Source organism: Platalea leucorodia, assembly GCF_965183815.1.
Source record: "Platalea leucorodia genome assembly, chromosome: 2".
Lineage (NCBI taxonomy): Eukaryota > Metazoa > Chordata > Aves > Pelecaniformes > Threskiornithidae > Platalea > Platalea leucorodia.
The window spans coordinates 83,102,968-83,121,617 of record NC_138824.1 but is presented as its reverse complement, the minus strand read 5'-3'; the positions used below and the strand labels follow the sequence as shown (position 1 = coordinate 83,121,617).

The 18,650-nt window shown below is 41.9% G+C and overlaps 1 protein-coding gene across 1 annotated transcript in view; it reads left to right on the top strand.

Moving 5' to 3' along the window:
- The window catches only part of VEGFD (vascular endothelial growth factor D), a 28,598-nt gene extending 14,201 nt beyond the window's left edge, over positions 1 to 14,397 (top strand). Inside the window, exons 2-7 of the mRNA XM_082337619.1 lie at positions 2,287 to 2,497; positions 6,014 to 6,204; positions 8,528 to 8,676; positions 9,997 to 10,094; positions 12,497 to 12,692; positions 14,142 to 14,397. Of these exons, the coding sequence (XP_082193745.1) occupies positions 2,287 to 2,497; positions 6,014 to 6,204; positions 8,528 to 8,676; positions 9,997 to 10,094; positions 12,497 to 12,692; positions 14,142 to 14,268 (972 nt within the window). The 3' untranslated portion in view covers positions 14,269 to 14,397. The remainder of the gene's footprint in view (positions 1 to 2,286; positions 2,498 to 6,013; positions 6,205 to 8,527; positions 8,677 to 9,996; positions 10,095 to 12,496; positions 12,693 to 14,141) is intronic.
- The last annotated feature ends 4,253 nt before the right edge of the window (positions 14,398 to 18,650 follow it).

Below are 18,650 nucleotides of genomic sequence, written 5' to 3'. Positions count from 1 at the left end.
TTATAAAAATTACTTCTACTACTTGTTCCTCTTTCTGTACAATACTAATTGTGAAGGCATAAAGTCAGTTCATTTCAGTGTATTCAGTCCACGTTAAGGAACTTGTATAGCTTTAAAAATACAAGAATCCTTAAAAAGGTACAATTCTTACTTTAGATAAGCCCAGAGATCTTTTCTTACCATAAGGAGGTGTGTATACTTTTTCTGTTGTCTTTGATTTTAGGTTTAAAACTTATTTTGCTCATATAATAATCATTAATAAAACCTCTTGATATTTAAGTAAAAGAAATGGAAAAGCTAGTCCCAAACTACTGATCCTTACAAGAAGTTCAGGAATATGTCTTTTCATCTACAGAATACCATTGTCTCATTTTACAGGTTCCCTGTAATTTCATTCTAGTTTAGGAGTCTCAGATGCTGATTCAGCTAGAACATTTTTTTACTGTAAAGAGAGAGAAAAAAGTCTTGTTAATGGTTAATAGAGTTCAATTTTAATATCTTTGGTCCCATTACCACACCAGCTCTGGTCCTATACTCACATGTTTTGTAGGGTCAAGGAGACAGTTTGTGAATGGGAGTGAATATAAGCTGCCGTTCTTAGAAAAAATGAGTCTTGATGCATTGACCTCAAGCTGAATTTCAGCTTTCCTAGCTCGCCAAAATTCTGGGTAGCTTGTTTGTAAAACTACCTTGAAATTCAGTTACTGGTGCTAAATATTCACATTTCTTCTGACCGATTTGTCCATAAGTATTGAGATGGGCTTTCCAGTTTTCACCACATATGAACTATATGAGAAATCATTCACCTATGAAAACCAGCCATCTCTGTAATGAAACATGGCAGGTTGCTAGAACGCAATATAATGTTCTGTATGGGCATAAAAGAAGAGCAAATAACTTATTCTGAGTTAACTACACAGGGAATTTTAGGTCAGTAGAAGGTAATTACCCCAAAACGAACTTGGCCTGCATGTACGGGCTAACATCTGTATCATTGCAAAATAAATGCCACAGATGTTTTAATAACAAATAACAGATGCAGTCAGTGCCTAGGTTTCAGATCTCATCTAAAAATGTTCATCTTATAGGTGACCCTTTCCTCCATCCCTTCCCCAGTCCTATACAGAGCACTCGCTTGCCCCCATTCAGACGGCAGGCTGCTGCACAGCTCATGGCCAGCTTCCTATATTTCAGCTTTGCCTTTAAGGACTGGCGTTTTATTTACGAGAGCTGGCAGTGCAGCCCTTTATTTGCAAGTCAAAAAGTACAGTCAACTGCATCACCAGAGAGTACAACTCAGAGCACCAGCCCAGCGCAACACAGCCATTTACAAAGATAACCTTTTACTTGGGTTGGAGGCAATAGGTTTCAGCAGATCTGGTGAGTCAGTGGAAATAAATACTCAATGATAAGGCACAAACACAGATGTCGGAAAGCAGCAGCCAAAGAAACTAGTACTGTTAGGGGGTGCTGTGCAATATTAAGTTTCTGTTAAACAGGTATGTTTTAAGTGAATAATGACTTTAAACTGATGGGGTAGGCCTTTGTAGGGAGTGTTTTCCCATGGGAGCGGAGAATGGTCACGCACATCATGCAGGTGGAAAATGCAACGACTGTGCTAACACTGCTGCACAGCCGCTGGACTTGAGGCCACTTTGGCTGACTTGGGCATGACCCAAATGGTAGTCGGGATGGGAAATGGCAGATGCATCCTGCACTTTGCAGCACGTTGAACGCTGCGTTTGCCTGCCATGTGGATGGGCCCTCATATTTAGGGCAGCTTCCAGCTGTATCACCTGCCCCTGCAGTGATGTCTCGTGGTTGGCACCAGAGTTTTGGCACCTGAGGTGGATTGGCTGCAAAGGCAGATGGGCTGTGCTCACCAGCTGAACTCATTCAGGTTGTTTATAGGGGTGGCCTGGGATTCCTGCTGGCATGGCCGGGCAGTTCAGGCACAGCAGCGATGTGATTGGTGTCTGCCAGGTTCCCTGGGGAGCTGGAATATTGGGGAGTACAGCCTGCATTTGTCAAATAGCTGTAGTGGCTGTGACGGAAAGGGTGAGGAAGCGGGCATCTCCCCTTCCCAATTTATATGGGCACAAATCCTGCAGATCAGTCTGACGCCGGGCACTGTCAAAGCCTGGGACATCTCTGTGTGCTCCTGTCTTCCCAGGGGTGCTCAGCTGCCCTCAGTAACGTGCTGCCTTTTTGTACAAGTGCTCCATATGCTGCACTGGGGACAGGCTGTAAAGGTACTGGCTTTCTGACTTCCCCCTTCCCTTCCAGAGGACATCTCTCTCAGCATTGGAGCGGTCAGAACAGCAGATCAGGAGAGCATCCAGCCTGGAAGAGCTGCTTCGCATCACTCACTCTGAGGACTGGAAGCTGTGGAAGTGCAGGCTAAAACTCAAAAGCCTGGCCAATTTAGACTCCCGCTCTGCATCACATCGCTCCACCAGATTTGCTGCTGCTTTCTATGATATCGATACACTGAAAGGTAGGTGCAGGTTTGCAGGTGAATGATCTCAGCTTCAGGACCACTGATTCTTAACCAGTAAAGGGTTAACTACCAGGGGTTTCCGAGAAAACACCCATACTGGAAACAACAGGGCATTCATGGAAAATTAATTTGTATGAAAAAATTTCAGGCAATAGTCTGAGTCTGCCTCCCTGCTTTGAGGCCAAATCAGGCTTATTGTTCTCTGTATACTCTCCAAAGGGAGGATGTATTATGTATGGATTTGTCAGTCCACAGAAAGGAGGGGAAGTCAATGTGCAAAGAACAGGTTGGAATGACCGGCCGAGCGGCTGGCCAGCAGCACTGGGCTAAAGCTCAGAATGTGCTTGCAGGCAGAAACAAACGAGTTTTCCTGCAGGCATAGAAATCTCTTTTTTTATTAGGTGTGCTCTGATATAAGGCACTGTATCAGCTGCAGTACCTGGGTGGGAATTGCAGAGGAAGGAAGTAGTTCCCTAATCCCAATCTATTTGAGGAAGTCTCTCCAGAGAGAAGGAGGAGATCTTGAAAGAACCAACCAACAGCTGAATGTGGGGAATCACAATCTATTCCCTCACCTGGAGCAAAAATGAATGCTATTCCGTGTAGGTGAGAGACGCGGGAGGCATTATACGTTCATTGATGTAAAATAAAGGATCAGTGACTATACTTTGGTCTAGCAAATGCATATCCTACAGCAGAACTACACTGTAGCCTAACCGAGCTATTCTTTTTTGTTCAGTCTGTACCCTGAAGTGATATGATCATATCACTTTCCCTTTGGGAAATAAGATATTGCTGATCCTGTTCCAATACCACTTTTACAATAACCACAGCCACATTTGCACACCATTACTCAGTTAAATTATGGCTGAGCAAAGGCCTTAATTTGCGTCTCTGAGCCACAGCACAGAAATGCAGACATGAGTGCCAGTCTGGAAAGAGTTTTCATATGACAGGCATGGCTTTAAACTTCTCATAGAAATTTTGTACAGAAACAAATAATCCAATATACACTGGAAGAAGAATTAAGAGGGCTTTAATTAATGATACACATTTTGTTTGCTCACCTTTACAAGTCTAGGAGTCCATAGAGCTGTTATTAGAAGTAGTACCCAGTGTCAAATGCTGTAATTCTCTATTCTCTATTGCTCATTTATTGAGCACCAGCATTTCTGCAAAATTAAAGTATTCCTTTTGTCCATACAGCAAGACAACAGAGGATGTTGTCAAGTCTTACTGAGGCAGTGCGTATTGCAATGGGCTTTTTTCAATAGCAGAATAATGTAACTGTTCAGGTAATAAAGTCAGATGACTGTAGTCATACAGATATAGTTTTCTTATAATTGCTTGGAACAGCTGTTAAGTCGTTTCTTATTTCTCCTTTAAAAGTCTAACTCTAGACACAGAGATGTCAGCTTTCTTATTCAAAGTCAAGCCACTGAAATTTAAGTTAAAAAAAGGCTATTGGGTCATCTTCTCCATTCTTCCATCCAAAGTGGAAACATCCAGGACAGAAACTACTTTTGTTCTAATATCTTAACATGTTCAAGGTACTAAAGCTTCTTTTAAAAAAAACAAGTCTATAAACATGTATTTCTTTCCCACACCCTTTCCAGTCATTAAGCATTGATCTTTTTGCCAAGGGCATCTGTTTTGTTTTAATAAAGTGTTTTGATGAGAGGGCTGGGTCAAGGCTCCTCATTGTTTCACTGCTAGACCATCTTCCACAGCACCCCAAACTCCAGCAGGGCGAATTTCTAGAGCTTTAACTATGAATCTGCTGAAAGCCTGTATCACCCCACCTAGCCCCAGCCTCCCCTGAGCAGCTCAGCTCACCTAGGATGGCAGCGCTTTCAAGCTGGAGTCTGTATCAGAGCCAAATTTCTCAGCAGATACCCTGCGCTTGCTCATGGAAAAGATCAGGGTGACCACGGTGCTTCTGAACAAAATGTGACACCCACTTCTTTGACCGCCCCTTCCTATAACAGCCCTTCTGCTAAAGAAGTGGTTAATAACGTGAGGATGTGTGCAGTTGGAAAGGTCACCATCGCGTACACTCATTGAAGTGACATCTGAAGTGATTACATGCACATACCTTAATGAGTTTGGCAAACACTTTATTTTCTATTTTAAGGATAGGATTGGATTGCTGTTTTGATAGACTAACATTGCCCTAGAAAATTCTATTGATTTTTGTGATTCTTCTCTTAATTTATGCTGTAAAATCAGAATCCGGACCCCAAGCTCTTATTTCTTGTACTTTTTGCATGACTGGAAAGTGGAGTGAATCATCCCTGGGGAAGAACTTTGCAGGAATAAACAAACTGATTTAAATATACACAGGCAGTTAAAAAAAATAATAATAAAAGGAAAGTCAGGTAGGAAAGGGAGAAGTAAATTCTCATCTGAAAACAAAGTATAGCATCTAGATTAAAAGTCTTCCAGAATTTTTTTTTTTTTTTTCCCAGAACTTCCCTGTAAATGTATGTAGTGCTTGCACAGTCTTAGGGAGGTGGACTGCAGTGGAAGAGAGAGCAATTTTCTTAACAGTACAAAAGCTGCTTTTGATCTTTCAGAAGCTTGCTGGAGGGGGGCAGAGAGGAAAAATGTTTTTCATAATTTTAAGAAGGACTTAAAGCATAAGCATTGATGATTCTCGAGTGATTCCACAACTTGAATCAGGTAAGCAAAAGCCAAAAAAAGCAGGGCCACCTCTTAACAAGACTCGAGATAATATTATGTAAATGTCACTGCTTTCTCCCTCTGGTTCAGTCAGTTAATGCATTATTCCTTCTCGCAGTCAGAATTTGACAGATCAGTCTAAAATAAATTACTAGTCGACAACAATTCACTATTTGAAAGATGTCACAGTGTTTTGAATAGATAAATCATGCTTGAATTCATATTCCTATTATTCAAACGCGAACCCCCTGAGGGTACTGAGGTGTGAGAGTGTTTGTCTTGGATTTCATTAGACATTTTGGAAACAGTGCTCGCTGGCTGACATCCAGTAGAAGTATTAATACCCTCTGACCAGAATCTGTTAATCATTAATATGCTTTTGCAGTCAGGCCCAGGCTCTACTGAGTCCGCAGTGGGGTACATGTGAAGAGAGGATAAAATGACAACACGGAGGTCTACCCTGGAGAAAAGGAGAACAGGGTGTGGGCCAGCTTTGTCAGACAGAGGCTGTGGAGCTGACTCTTGGCTAGGGGAAATCAATGCAGCTCTACTTAACCCACTGGAATTAACAGAGGTTTTGGTCATCTGCATTGAAAGCTAAAGGCGTATAAATGCAATGACCTCTCTGCCAGTGCAGCTGGTGTAAGTTACAGGGATAATTTTGCACTCAGACTCTCTCTGGTCCTTAGATCGATCCAAGTAAGTGCAAATCGATCCAAGTAAGTGCAAATGGCCTGCCAGCACTTCGTTTTTATTTATATAATGCTTCTGCCTCACTAATCAGAGGTTTAACTTTGCCATGATTGCTCATAAAAATGGTGTTTTCTTCAGTCATAGATGAGGAATGGCAAAAGACTCAATGCGTGCCAAGGGAAACCTGCGTGGAAGTTGCCAAGGAGCTGGGTACAACAACCAACAAATTCTTCAAGCCTCCCTGTGTGAACGTGTTCAGATGCGGAGGCTGCTGCAACGAGGAGAGTCTGAGCTGCATGAATACAAGTACAACTTATGTGTCAAAAACGGTAAATGAGGCTATTCATCTGCTTTCTTTTTACCCTGGCTCTCCAAGAAGGGAAGGGAAAGAGGATGTTTGGTTTCTGAGATCCTGTTATGAAGATCTGCCTGCACTATCATAACAAACAGAAGAATTAATCTTTTATCCATGCGGAGTGAATGCAGGCATGTGCAATGATATTTTGCATTCATGTTGCATTATTTAAAATGGCTATATATGCGTAGAGATGGAAAATCAGGCCCTGGGAAAGTGACTGCAGGCTCACGTAATGTTAAGGAGTTTAATCTTTCATTTATGTATTGTTACTTGGACCTGGGACCTCTTGAGAGTAGTGGCTCATGGGAATCCTCTGCACCAATGTTTAAGAGGCACTCCAGGAAATTTTGTTGCGTGAGGCCAGGAGTCCAAGAGCTGCATTTTCAAAATTGCCATTAGTGCCAAAAGGGCTGGCTAATAATTTTGGATATGCAGTTTTGCAAGCTTAAAAAGGGGACATTTTCAACAGGAGAGGACAGATGCTTTCAATTTGGATGCCTCAGGATCTGAATGTCCCAAATCATAAATCACTTTGGAAAAGAAAGGCTTAAACCAGCAGCCACTTACTGCTTAGGTGCAACAGGCGACAAATACTTGAGTTTTAAGGCAATGCCGGTGTCAAAAAGTGAGCATAAAGAGAGTACCCAGAGAGTTGCTTTCTGTAGACTCCCTCTAGTGTCTACGTACAGATACCTTGCTCCAGTGGGTGACTGAGCAGAGCTCCAAGTTTAGTACTTTCAATCAATCAGCTCTACAGATGAAACTGTGATCTGTGTTCATACCTACAGAAGGAGCACAGGACACTGGTCCTCCTTGATTAATCTTCACTTTGTGCATCCCTACTTATAGTTGATAAAGCCTTTTGACTTGGAGTAAGATACTAAATTCTAGTTATGAAAAAGGCTTTTCCTTAAATCAGAACAAAGATTGAGGGCAGTTGTTTTAAAAAGAAAATTGAAGTCCTCATGGGGAGCAGGTCTGATTCACGTCTGTATTTGTTTCAGGTTTGTTGGAATGTAATTCCACTGTGTCTGTACTGGAATACAGCTGGAGTAAAATAAATCAGGGCCCATCCTTCTTGCGTCAATGTTCATTAATTGCTTTCATTCCACACCAGAAGGAGAAAGCTGTTATGAGCTGTTGACCACACACAAAAGACATCCGATCAGCTCAGGGAGCTAGGTCAGGCTAAAAAGTATTTATTTATTTATCTGTTTGGAGCAGCAGTTCATAAGTTTGTTGAAAAACTGCAGTTTTGCAGAGTGTAACATTCCTTTAGCATCCTTCAAAATAAAGATTCTCTCAAAAACCCCCAGATAAATTCCACTCCTGGATACACCACCATCAGTCCAGATTTACTCCCCTAAAATGAATGGAAGTACTCCCATATTAGTGAGAGATTTTTTTTTTCCTTGATATAAAATATCCACTGAAGGATACTCGTGACACCTAAAGTTAGACACTGTGACACCTAAATTTAAATGTCTAAGCAGTCAGGCTTAGGAATACTTCTCAGCCCCTGCATGTGGATGCAGCATTAAGCCAAGACATGCTGGCACATGAAGACGTACCCTATGCTTTTGTTTCCACGGGAAGGAAGCTGGCTGGGGGGGCAGAGGGGGTGTGAGTTGCTTCAACAGCTCCTGCACGTAGCTGCCCAGGGAACCAGGGCTTCCACAAGGCTACTCAGAGATCACCCTAAACAATTTGGATGCAGTGAAGGAAGGCTGCTTGGTTCCTTCAGCTCCTGCTACAGTCAAGAGAGAGATGTTTCCAGGATGATGCCCTGCAGGAACCCAACTGAAGCGGAATAAACTCTCCTCTATTTACTCCTCTTTCTTCCCTCTCTGAGGAGGCTGTGGGGGTTAAGTTAGGCCCCTAAAGATGCATGCTGTGACTATACCCTAGGACAGTTAAATAGCTGTCTCCATAAGTGGTTGAGATTAATCCGGTGATATAATTGAGAACAAAGTTTCCAACACCTGTATCTTTCCCATTTGCCCTAGCATCCGTAACAGGCTTTTGAGTGTGTTTGCAAATAATTTTGAATGATCTCAGGTGTTTAACAGCTGGTATACAGCACTGGAACCAGCATTTTGGCAAGTTCCTACCTTGGTGGGCATTGCTTAGTCTTCAAAACCCTCAATGCCCAGTGCTCATTTATACCTATGGTACCTGTCTCTAGAAAAGAGCAACGTCAGGGAAAATGGTGGCAAAGGATAAGAGGTTTTGAAAACTCCAAATATTAACTGTATAATGGAAACTGAAAAATAAATGTTATTTCACCCACCTAGCTCTTTGAAATCTCGGTTCCCTTGACAAGTGTTCCTGAGCCCGTGCCAATCAAAATTGCCAATCACACAGGCTGTAAGTGTCTATCAAATACCCAGCGTCATCAGTACACCATCATACGAAGATCTGTCCAGTATCCAGAAGAAGATGGGTAAGTTCCCTCATTTAAAAACTTCTACACATGTTGTGCAGTCCGAAGTGTGAAAATTATTTTGTTTGGGTGTGGTCATTACAATGGTCCCTTCACTTTCTGTTATCCCAACAGTTTTTCCAAATAACTTGGTTATCACTCAGGGTTAGAAAGTTTCAACTAAACCTGGTGAATGGACACCGGAATGGTGTGAATGGGTGAATGGACCACAAAATTATAAGTGAATGGACACCAGAATCCAACAAACAGCAGGTTAGGCTAGCTCAGCAGGATCTGGAGTCATTAAGACACTTAGGGGTTTGAGCAGGGACTCAAAGTGCACATATTAGCCCTGTGCTCCAGCGCAGCTATTTGGGTATTTGTGCATAGACTTTTTCAACCTGACATGAGCAACTCTGCTTGCACATTATTTGGCCAGGGCACGTAGAGTGCTATGCTCAAGCTAAAGCCCTCTGCCATACCTCATGGCATGTCAGGTCAGAAGCAGTGTGAACTGTGGCTTTGCGATTTCTGGTCCAGTCTTGGTTTGCATCGGTCAGGCTCATTGCCTGGAGAAAAGCGATCTCACATCTAACTCCAAAATATGGTATAAAATACCTGCAGTCCTGATGAGAACAGGCTACCTTAATTTAACAAATACTTTAGAAGCACAGCCAGCTTGAGTGACTCTTGAAGTTATACCTCAGGTGTCTCTGTCTAGCCTTGCGTGTAGGCTTGCCCCCGTAACTGCCCTTTAGTTAGACATCTGGGCTGGGGGAGAGGTGGCATTTCAGCTGGCCACTCTGAATTCCCTTCCTACACAAATACAGAACAACCACAGCCTTCTTCCAGTTTGTGAGTTCCCCTCCCAGAGCCAAGTGCCTAAAAGTCAAACTGACCCCTCTGACCCTGAAAACAGTCCACTGTACATCCTTAAGCATGGGCAAATTTAAACTGGATCTGCACTTTCTGGCAGGATGGCAAAATTGAATACAGTTACATGGCATGAATACTGTAAGACAAAGATGACGCTGGGTGGGCTAGAGCAGTTTTATGGAAAAGTAGAACTGAGAAATTGTAGCTGTTCCCTAAGGATGTAATCTGAAATATGTGCTGTACCTGCTCCTCCTAGTTGCTGGGAGCCAGACAGCTCAGCCCTATCAGCAAGACCATCCAGTCCCAAGGTCTTCTGTTTGCAGCAGTAACGCACACAGATGCCGTACCTTCACGTAGTACAAGTGGCAGACCCAGCATACCAGCAGGCTCATTTTGCCAAATGACTACACTGGTGCTCCTAATTTTTTTTTTTTAATTCCTATCTTAATTTTTTTTTTCTTCTAGATGCCCCTTTACCAACAAACTTTGCCATAATGGATGGATCTGGGATAGTGACAAATGTGAATGTGTTGTAGATGTACAGCACCCCAACAGACGGGAAGGTAAAGATGAAATTACAAACGGACACTTTTGCTTACTGTCTCCAGGCTGCCTGTGTTTCATTTTGGTTTTGTCCCATTTTTTTAAGGAGAGAGTTATAGTTTTGATTCCACATCCCCAGAGAGACTTGGCTTATGGTGTAGAAATGCACCTGAAAATAAACGCTCACATGTGCTTATCCCCATCTCATGTTTTTTGCTTGGACATTTTACTCCTCCTATGTTAGCCACCTGAATAGGAAATAGGAAAGTATTAAAAAGATCTAGTGAAGTAGGCACCCTGGATACATTTTTATTTTACATGGGCCTTAAATTGTATGATGGGCATTAGGGAAAACTTTTTCACTGCAGAAAAAATTGCGTCCTGGAATATATTGCACGGGGAAGCTGCTAAATCTTTATCGTAGGAAATTCTTAAGAACAGACTTAATCAGAAATAAGACAGGAAATTCAGTCCTGTCTATTAGCTGTAGTCAGTGCAAAAGATTACAAGACCTTTCAAAGTATTTGACTACTTTTTATGGTAATATTAAGGTATTTAGGAAGCTTTCAAACTGATATGCCATACATACTCAGGAGTATGCACACATACCCCTTCAGGTCTGTGGAAGGAAATGGAAGAGGGTAAAATTTGTAGAAGTGTACACTACTTCCCTTCTCCCTCTGGTTTTCATGGAAAACTTTAACCTATCAAAGAAATTTTCAGGAAATATTCTGGGGGGTAACTGTGTAAGTCTAAAGATACTTGCTCGCAGTAAACATTAAAAGAGGTTAAAATTTCTCCAAGCCCTGTATAAGGTTTTTAAAAAAATTGTTTTTCTCAGGAAATCATACTGGTCAAAATAAAATTATGATAGCGCTAGAGTAGACGGACACAGAAGGAAGCCTTGCCTTTGTGGTTTAACCTACATGCAGCAAGCAAAAGAATAAGCCATCCAAGACAACAATAAAAGCAAGCTGGCAAGCAATTCCTAGGCTAGCAAGCTAAAATAAAACTAAATAACCTCATAAACTGGTCTGTTGATTACAGTCTCCTAATGTTAATAAGGAAGAAATCAGTTGCATAGTGGTATATGTAGGATCTATTCTCACTCTGGATCAGATCATCTGACCATCAGGTTAGGCAGTTAAGCTCAAGTTATACTTTTCACTCAAGAAGGAATTAGTACTCTATATTAAAGTCCAAAGGACTGTGAATAGCCAGAGTCCTCTTAACTCTTAGCCTTTTGTAAGGTCAGCTTGGAGCATTAAAATTTGTGGCTTGCTGAATTATAGCTTTTGTTGACATAGACTCAGTATTTCCTCAGATAAAATATCATTCTCTGAAGTACATTGTGTTTGGCAGTGGCTGGGAGAAAATAACTTAAAATCTGTCTTTGAGGTTGAAACAAAGTGAGACCGAACCACTCTACGCCACTTCACACATGCCAAGCTTTATCATCCCAAGGAAGGGGTTTGTCTTCCAAGAATTTGGGGCAGATTGCTTCCTCCCTTCCAATAGGACTTGGGTTTTATTCTGTCTGGATATTGGTTTTCCAGCATGAAGTAAATAATAATGAAGGTTTCTTTCAAGTAATGTGCAAGCCTTTTCTGGCCACTGAGATCAGAGCTCAGGCTGCAGAGGTCGCAGACGCAGGTTACATTCCACATTCCATAGGTTAAATCCGAGAGCTAATTGTAAAACTACAGGAAATTACCTTCCCAATGACACATCATATGGCATGACCTTTAAGCGGAGATGTGCTGCTAGCATTTTAATAAAGGTTTCACAAAATGTGTTCCCTTTTTGCTGGGATTAGCCTCATATTGCACTCCAGATGTGTATTTAGAAGGAAGATAGATGAGGTACCAGACAGTGCGTTCACTTGGCTGAGGTTTTGTGTCTGAAACAAAGTATTTTCTTCTATCTTTAACTGACAAGTTTGCATATGCTCCTTATTGAATCGCTAGACCAGCTCGCACCTTACTAGACGTAGCATTACTTTTGCAAAATTTCTGCAGCCTATGGATAGCGAAGTACATTGAGTAGTGAGTGTGACAGTTTGCATGGATGTGCATTTTGTCATGGGTATAGACTAAATCCTTTTCCAGGTTTTCTTTTTAAAACCTGCTGTCCAGTAAAGATTTGTGCATTCCAAAACCTAACACTAGGCTCATTTAATATACAGCCCCAAAATAAAGTCTTTTTATGTGGGGCTCAACCCACAAGAAATAGCAGTATTAGAGTGTGAAATAATCAGTCCAATCCTCTCAAGTCCTTTTCTGCACTGTAACAGAAATTCCGAAGACTAGAATCTATCAGCGAGTACATGTGGGAGTCATAGTGATTGCAAAGAAAGAGTCTCTTCAAAAGCAGGATTTAGACCTGTAAAGCTTACCGCTAATAGATGTATGTGCTATTGCAGGACTCCCTCCTCTTGCTGAGCTGGCTATGTGTGGACAACATATGGAATTTGATGAAGAAAATTGTGAATGCATCTGTAGACAGAAGTGTCCCACAGATTTCTTTCAAAGTAAAGAGAACTGCAGCTGCTATTTGTGTAGGGAGAGCCAAGAGAGCTGTGCTCTAAAACACAAGATATTTCATGCTGAAACCTGCAGGTAAGTGTGCCTTGTCATTCAGTGTCTATGCTGCAGAATCTGAATTAGCTTGCGTAGATGCTAGAGGTGCAAGTGCTGAATTAGCTAGGAGGTCCACCCAGGATAAAATACCTTGCTGCAGTTAGAGAGATAATAATAATAAAGGTGATATTTACAATACTTGCTTCATAGGAGGAGTCTAAGATTTATTTAATTAACATGTTTTAAAGAAATCTGGACAAGGATGCTATTCAACTACCAATAGTTATTACTTTTTTCCCCCTAATCTTAAAGGAATGATGGTTAAAGCTGTGCTACAATTGAAATTACTGTGTGGCACAGGGGATGCGCAGTGAGATACTGAGTCTTGGATTTGTAAGCAGGTAGAACCCATCCTGTGTTCTCTGTCACAGCTGAATGCAGACTCACGGACGTCTATGGACAAAAGCTCCCTAAGTTGGCACCCACACCATACAGCTCATTCCTTATTCAATTTGCCCTCAGAGCAAGTGATTTTCTAGAGCTCATGCAATTTTGTACACATACAAAGCCACTCAATCAGCGCTGATTCCACTCAGAAGCTGGAAAATTGTTCTGGGGCTGTTATACTCCATGCATTTCCCTAATCCTTTTGTGTAACTAGTTTTGAGGTTTCTCTGGCAAAACTTCGATAGAAAATACCCTTTTAAAATACTCCTTTTTCATGCATTAGTTTATTTTCAAAATTTCCTTCTCAAAGAGCCTTGGCTACATGTAGAGACCCAGGAGCATGCAGGAGCTCTGTCTGAAAGCTTATGTAAGGACAGTCAGCATCCAGTTTCCCTGGGTACCTTAGCAGAGCTGCAGTTGACTGAATGATCACCCACAGGGTCCACTCTCATAGACTTCATAGGTTCATTCATGGAGAAGAAGCTGTGGAAGAAGTAACCTTCTTCCAAGAAGGGCAAGCCTAAAATAGTTGACAAGTATAAAAATAGAATCAGCAGAGCTGAAAGTGAGCATTAGAGACTTGGCCATTTCTGTGTTTCAGACAGGTGGGAGGGGATCAATGCAATCATTTGTTTACATGAGTTTGGCTTCTAGAAATTACTATAACCTGGACACAGGACTTTTATGCCCAGTATTCCTGGAGCATCAAAGCTGAAGCGTCAGGTGTGCTAAGGTACTTTGCAGAATTTGAGGGCAGCACTATCCCATGCTGACACCCTGGGCTTCACTGCTCAGGAGAAATGAAAGCATTACGTAGGCCATGGCTGTGGACAAATGGACAACAGCAAGACATGTTGCTGTAGACAAGAACTGTCAGGCAGCAGTCTTGTCTCCCTGTGTTGTAGGGTGTTAATGCATTCCCAAACGTTGTCTAGAGAGCATTGCAGTGTTCAATGATGAAAAAGTTGAGGACTGCAACAGTGAGGAATTATCATATTACAATGCTTCTCTCTTTTTCCTTTTTTCTCCTTTATCAAACAGCTGTGAGGACAAATGTCCATCTCAACCCAGAACATGCCCAACTGCAAAACCAGTGTGTTCCAGGCATTGTCGTTGTCCAAAGGAGAAGAGAGGTTCTCATGGGTCCCAAAGCAAAGAAACTCCTTGACTGAGCTTCTCCTATTCTCTGAAAATCCACTGCTTTGCAAAGTAGCTGTCACTGACTTTCAAACAGTAGTAAACAAGAACATCTTCCATATTAGCAGCAGAAGAATGAATCCAGTCTGCATTTATTTATTAATCACCAACTACAGGTGAATCCTCTGGGACACTGGTAATTTTTCTCTAAGAGGTAACAACAACCGATGAATTGCTGGCTGCATGGAAGAAAGAGTGGAAAGTGCCAGTTCAATGTTACATTATGGAAGATGAAGCTGGTATACTGGTAATAGAGTCACAGTCACCAGCCAGTCTTTCAGAAATTGAGACTATGTAATCTTAGCCTCTGAATCTTTAGCTAATGCAGCTCCTGGGTGAAACTTTCTTCAGAAATACAGTGTACAGGATTTGGCTTCTAATAGGTTCAGCACTGAGTTATTTGATCTACTGTCCAGCTTTGATTATCATTTTGAGTTTATTGTACAACTACTGTCAGATGTGCCATATTTAAGTGTATATAAGAAAATAAATACATCAGTTATTCGAGTGGTTTTGATTTTTCTCTGTTATTTTAAAACTCTGCCCAACAAAAAGAAAATAAGCAAAAACCCAAAGCCATCTCAAGTACAGCCTTCTTATGTTTGTCCCACTGAGACTGGCTTCTGCCCAAACCCAGGTCGAAACAAGGTCACTTGATCCAATAGTTTCAGTAAAGAAGAATCATTTTTCCCCACGTCTGCCTGACAACCATGTGTGATTTATTTATTTGTTCCTGGTGTAGTGTGTTAATCTCCCTAAGGGGATAACAGCCACACTAGTACTAACTCTTTAGTGATTTTTGGACAGGCATGTTCACTAAAAGATGGTTTTCCTTTTAGCTTACCAAGCTATGAAAATATCTCCTTTGCACTGAAATTCCTTTCACCAGTGTGAGGCCTGAGTTAACAGTGTTTTAATCAAATCAAGTACAAGGACAGCATTATTTTCTGAGCCACTGAAGTTTGGACTGAGCCAGTCCAGAGAAAATATTGTGAGCAATAATCCTGAACTGGAAGTGATAGTCTTGACGACTGAATCATTTTTTCCCCTTTGCTGAATTCTCCAATTCTACACTGCACTGTGAATGAAGAGAACAAATGAAACAACTGCTACAGAGATGGAAAGGTTGACACAACGCGGGGAATAGAAAATGGCTTTTTGATGTGCATCTGAGATTTTTTCATGTTTATATAGGGAAAAAATAGATTGCTTTAAAATAAAATTAGAGCCAAATCCTGTAAGACTGATTGAATTGTTGGACAAAGCACCAAACAATTTAATGTGTCTTTTGTCTGAGTAAGGCATTTAGGATTCGACCCTGGATGACTGCTCTGAGCGCTTCCTAAACTCTCTGTGATCTCGGTCTGTGCAAACATACCGGCAGGCTGTTTTTGTTATCCGTACTGGGAACTGGCCTGAGATTCTCCGACCAAGCAACACCGACTGACCTGTGAGCGAACTGGGTGGAGCGCCTGGGGCAGGGTTACCTACTGGTCTGCCCAGGGCTCGCCTGCTGAGGGTTTTGTTCCAGAGCGCAGGCCACGTGCAACTAGCGTGCACCCGGCACCGACAAGAAGGGGAACGTGACACAAGTGCAAAACCAGGTGAACCAGCTTGGCAGCAGAAGCACACCCTTACATTGCCCTCGCTCCTCTGAGAGGCTCTAAATTCAGACACACGTAGATGGTGGGCGAAGTCCCTGAGCTATACAAGGGGCCGTAAAAGGAATGAACTGCCCCATCACTTCTCACCTAGCTCAGTCGGGGGCACCCCGACCTCCTGGTTGGATTGCTGATAGGCTACACCATTAGCACATTCCTCAGAAAGCCAGGGAGCTGTAGAGGCAAACCAGACACTTAACTGGTGGCACCAGAGGCGTACGGAGTAAAAATACACCTTTGTGTGACACTGTACAACAGCATTTGTACAGCTAAATTCTGTGGAAAGAGTTTAAGATTTTGCATTTCCTAGCTTTTCTTAAATTGAAGTTTAGCAGCTGGAACCCTGTATTAATTATGCCTGAGTCTTGTCAGTGTTGATCTGTAGAGGCTTCCTCAGCTTTCTGTCCTGACCCACGAATATATTAACTTCTTTTTACAAAACAGAACTGCTCCAACCTGAGAGACAAATAAGTCTGCTTCAACTCCAGAAGGCTCTTAGATAAAGCAGTCACTGAGGGGCTGAAAACCATGTTCAAAAGCTTTTCTCACTGAGGCAGAGAGGGATTTGAACATGAGCTGCCTAACCCCCAGGAGAGTGCAATAGTCATTAGGATACCCAGGCTAGAAAGGTGCCATCGCTGACCACCGCTGTGAAACCCGCTCTGAGGTTTTCACACCTTCCTAGACCACTGAAAAACAGACCTGTGCCTGGAGGTCTAACTCAGGACTGACGGATCCCAATGGGAAGGAGTGAGATGTTGCCATGTCCACACGCTTTGTTCAGCCTAAGTCTCTGGGTGAATTTAACCCTTAACCTCAAAATTTTGTGATTTCCTCTTGCAGATCACTTTGTGAAATGCTTAGGTAAACATTTTTTTTGATAGAAACACGCTCAAACAACAGAGAATGCATGATCATCAAAAACACACTTGACAGCCAACATAAAATTCAGTGTTATTTTCACATTTAATCCCCTACAGGTTCTTTTACCTGTGAGGGACTTCCATTTTGCAGCAGGTCACAAAATGAGGTGGAGGTGAGCACCCACGCTGTGCCAGGGCTGGCAGGGGAAGGGACACCTCTTGCCGGTGTCCCGCACGCAAGGACACCACACACACCAGGACAGCGCTGCAGTCCTGTAGCCTTCCCCTGCAACTCAGTGGATCCATCCCCTCTCGCTTCACCTAACGCACAGCACTGTCCTCGGCAAGAAAGCAGAGACGCCCAAGAGCTCTGAATTGACCAGATTCACGCTTACCTGCGCAGGAACATGAAAATATCTTTCCCTAGCCCTACAAACCAATTGCTTGAGTATGACGATTGGCCATCCTTCCCCTCCTGTTGGCTCCTGTAGAAGAAAGGCACTTTCACCTTCTGAAGCCTTGACCCACCTACTTTTTGGACTGCACTCATGCACTACTGTGTTTGCAGCATGGGGATCTTACAGCTTCTTTCTTTTACAATAAATTCCCCTCCTAGCAGATCATCTTCTCGTAAGGCCCTGTGCCAGTCTCTGCATTGCAGGGTGCTCCTCTTTTCCATCCTGCTCCCGTATGATTAGAGAATGACCAAAGCTAGAGCATAGACTGCATATTTGTAATATTCACTGAAATACTATGGGGAAAAGCTCAAGAATTTAAGCACAATGCTGTAAATGCCAGTGCTGCATGATGGTCTTCATTGCCACAGCCCCAAGAATATCTGGATGCCACTAACACCGTTGCACAGCCATAAATCCTTTACCTGGAAAACCATGACTAAAAGGAGGCTCTGGGTGGAGATGGAAACACAAACAGATAATTAGAATTTGAAGAGGATTTATAAAATCTCATAATGTTATTTTATTTGAGAAATTCTGTATTCTTCGATCCATTTAAAAATATTCAACAAACTTTAAAATAGAAATGGTTTATGTTATCTTTCATATTGATACATCAGAATTTAGTAACAGAGATTTAATATAAAAATTCAGAAAACTTAAATGAGGTATGTAAAATTCATAGCAGATCTGTTTTTTGACTGATGTCATTAGCTCTTAACCTATGACTAAATCACCTTCTCAGGGGAAAGGTTATTGAGCGGAGGAATGTTCTCTTTGAAGTTTGAAATGCCTTTTTTTACTGTGTTCAGCATGACTTGCTTTTTAAGCATATGGACATGATTTACAGATTTCATAGCCAGAACAATAATGCTACAACTTCCTGTTATGGTGTGTCTTAATTTTTATATAGTGAGGGAGGTCTTTAAGGTGATATTTGTATTATGGCCTCTACATATTCATGTATATAATAGGAATGAGAATACTTAAATAATAATTGTTAACTCTAAATAAATGCACATGGAATTTCTAAAAACATCGGTTTTTATGAGTAGCTAGCTTTCACTTGCATGTGCTTTTTGCAGGGAGGGGGCAGGGAAAAAGACCGAATGAGAATAATAGCAAAATATTCACACTACATTTGAAAGAGTCAGGAAATCTTTACCTACTTGCAAAAAATGTACTTGACTTCTAGAAGGACAGAGGTATGTCTGATCTTACAAAATGCCAGCGATACTGAAGAAATTCAAGCAAATCTTGAGAGCACTGCTACCATTTACTTTGAAAGCCATATGTCACGTACCGTGACATTGTTTACAGCAAGCATTATTCATAGGAAGGTTGACAGACCATATATAAATCCTGTCATACTCA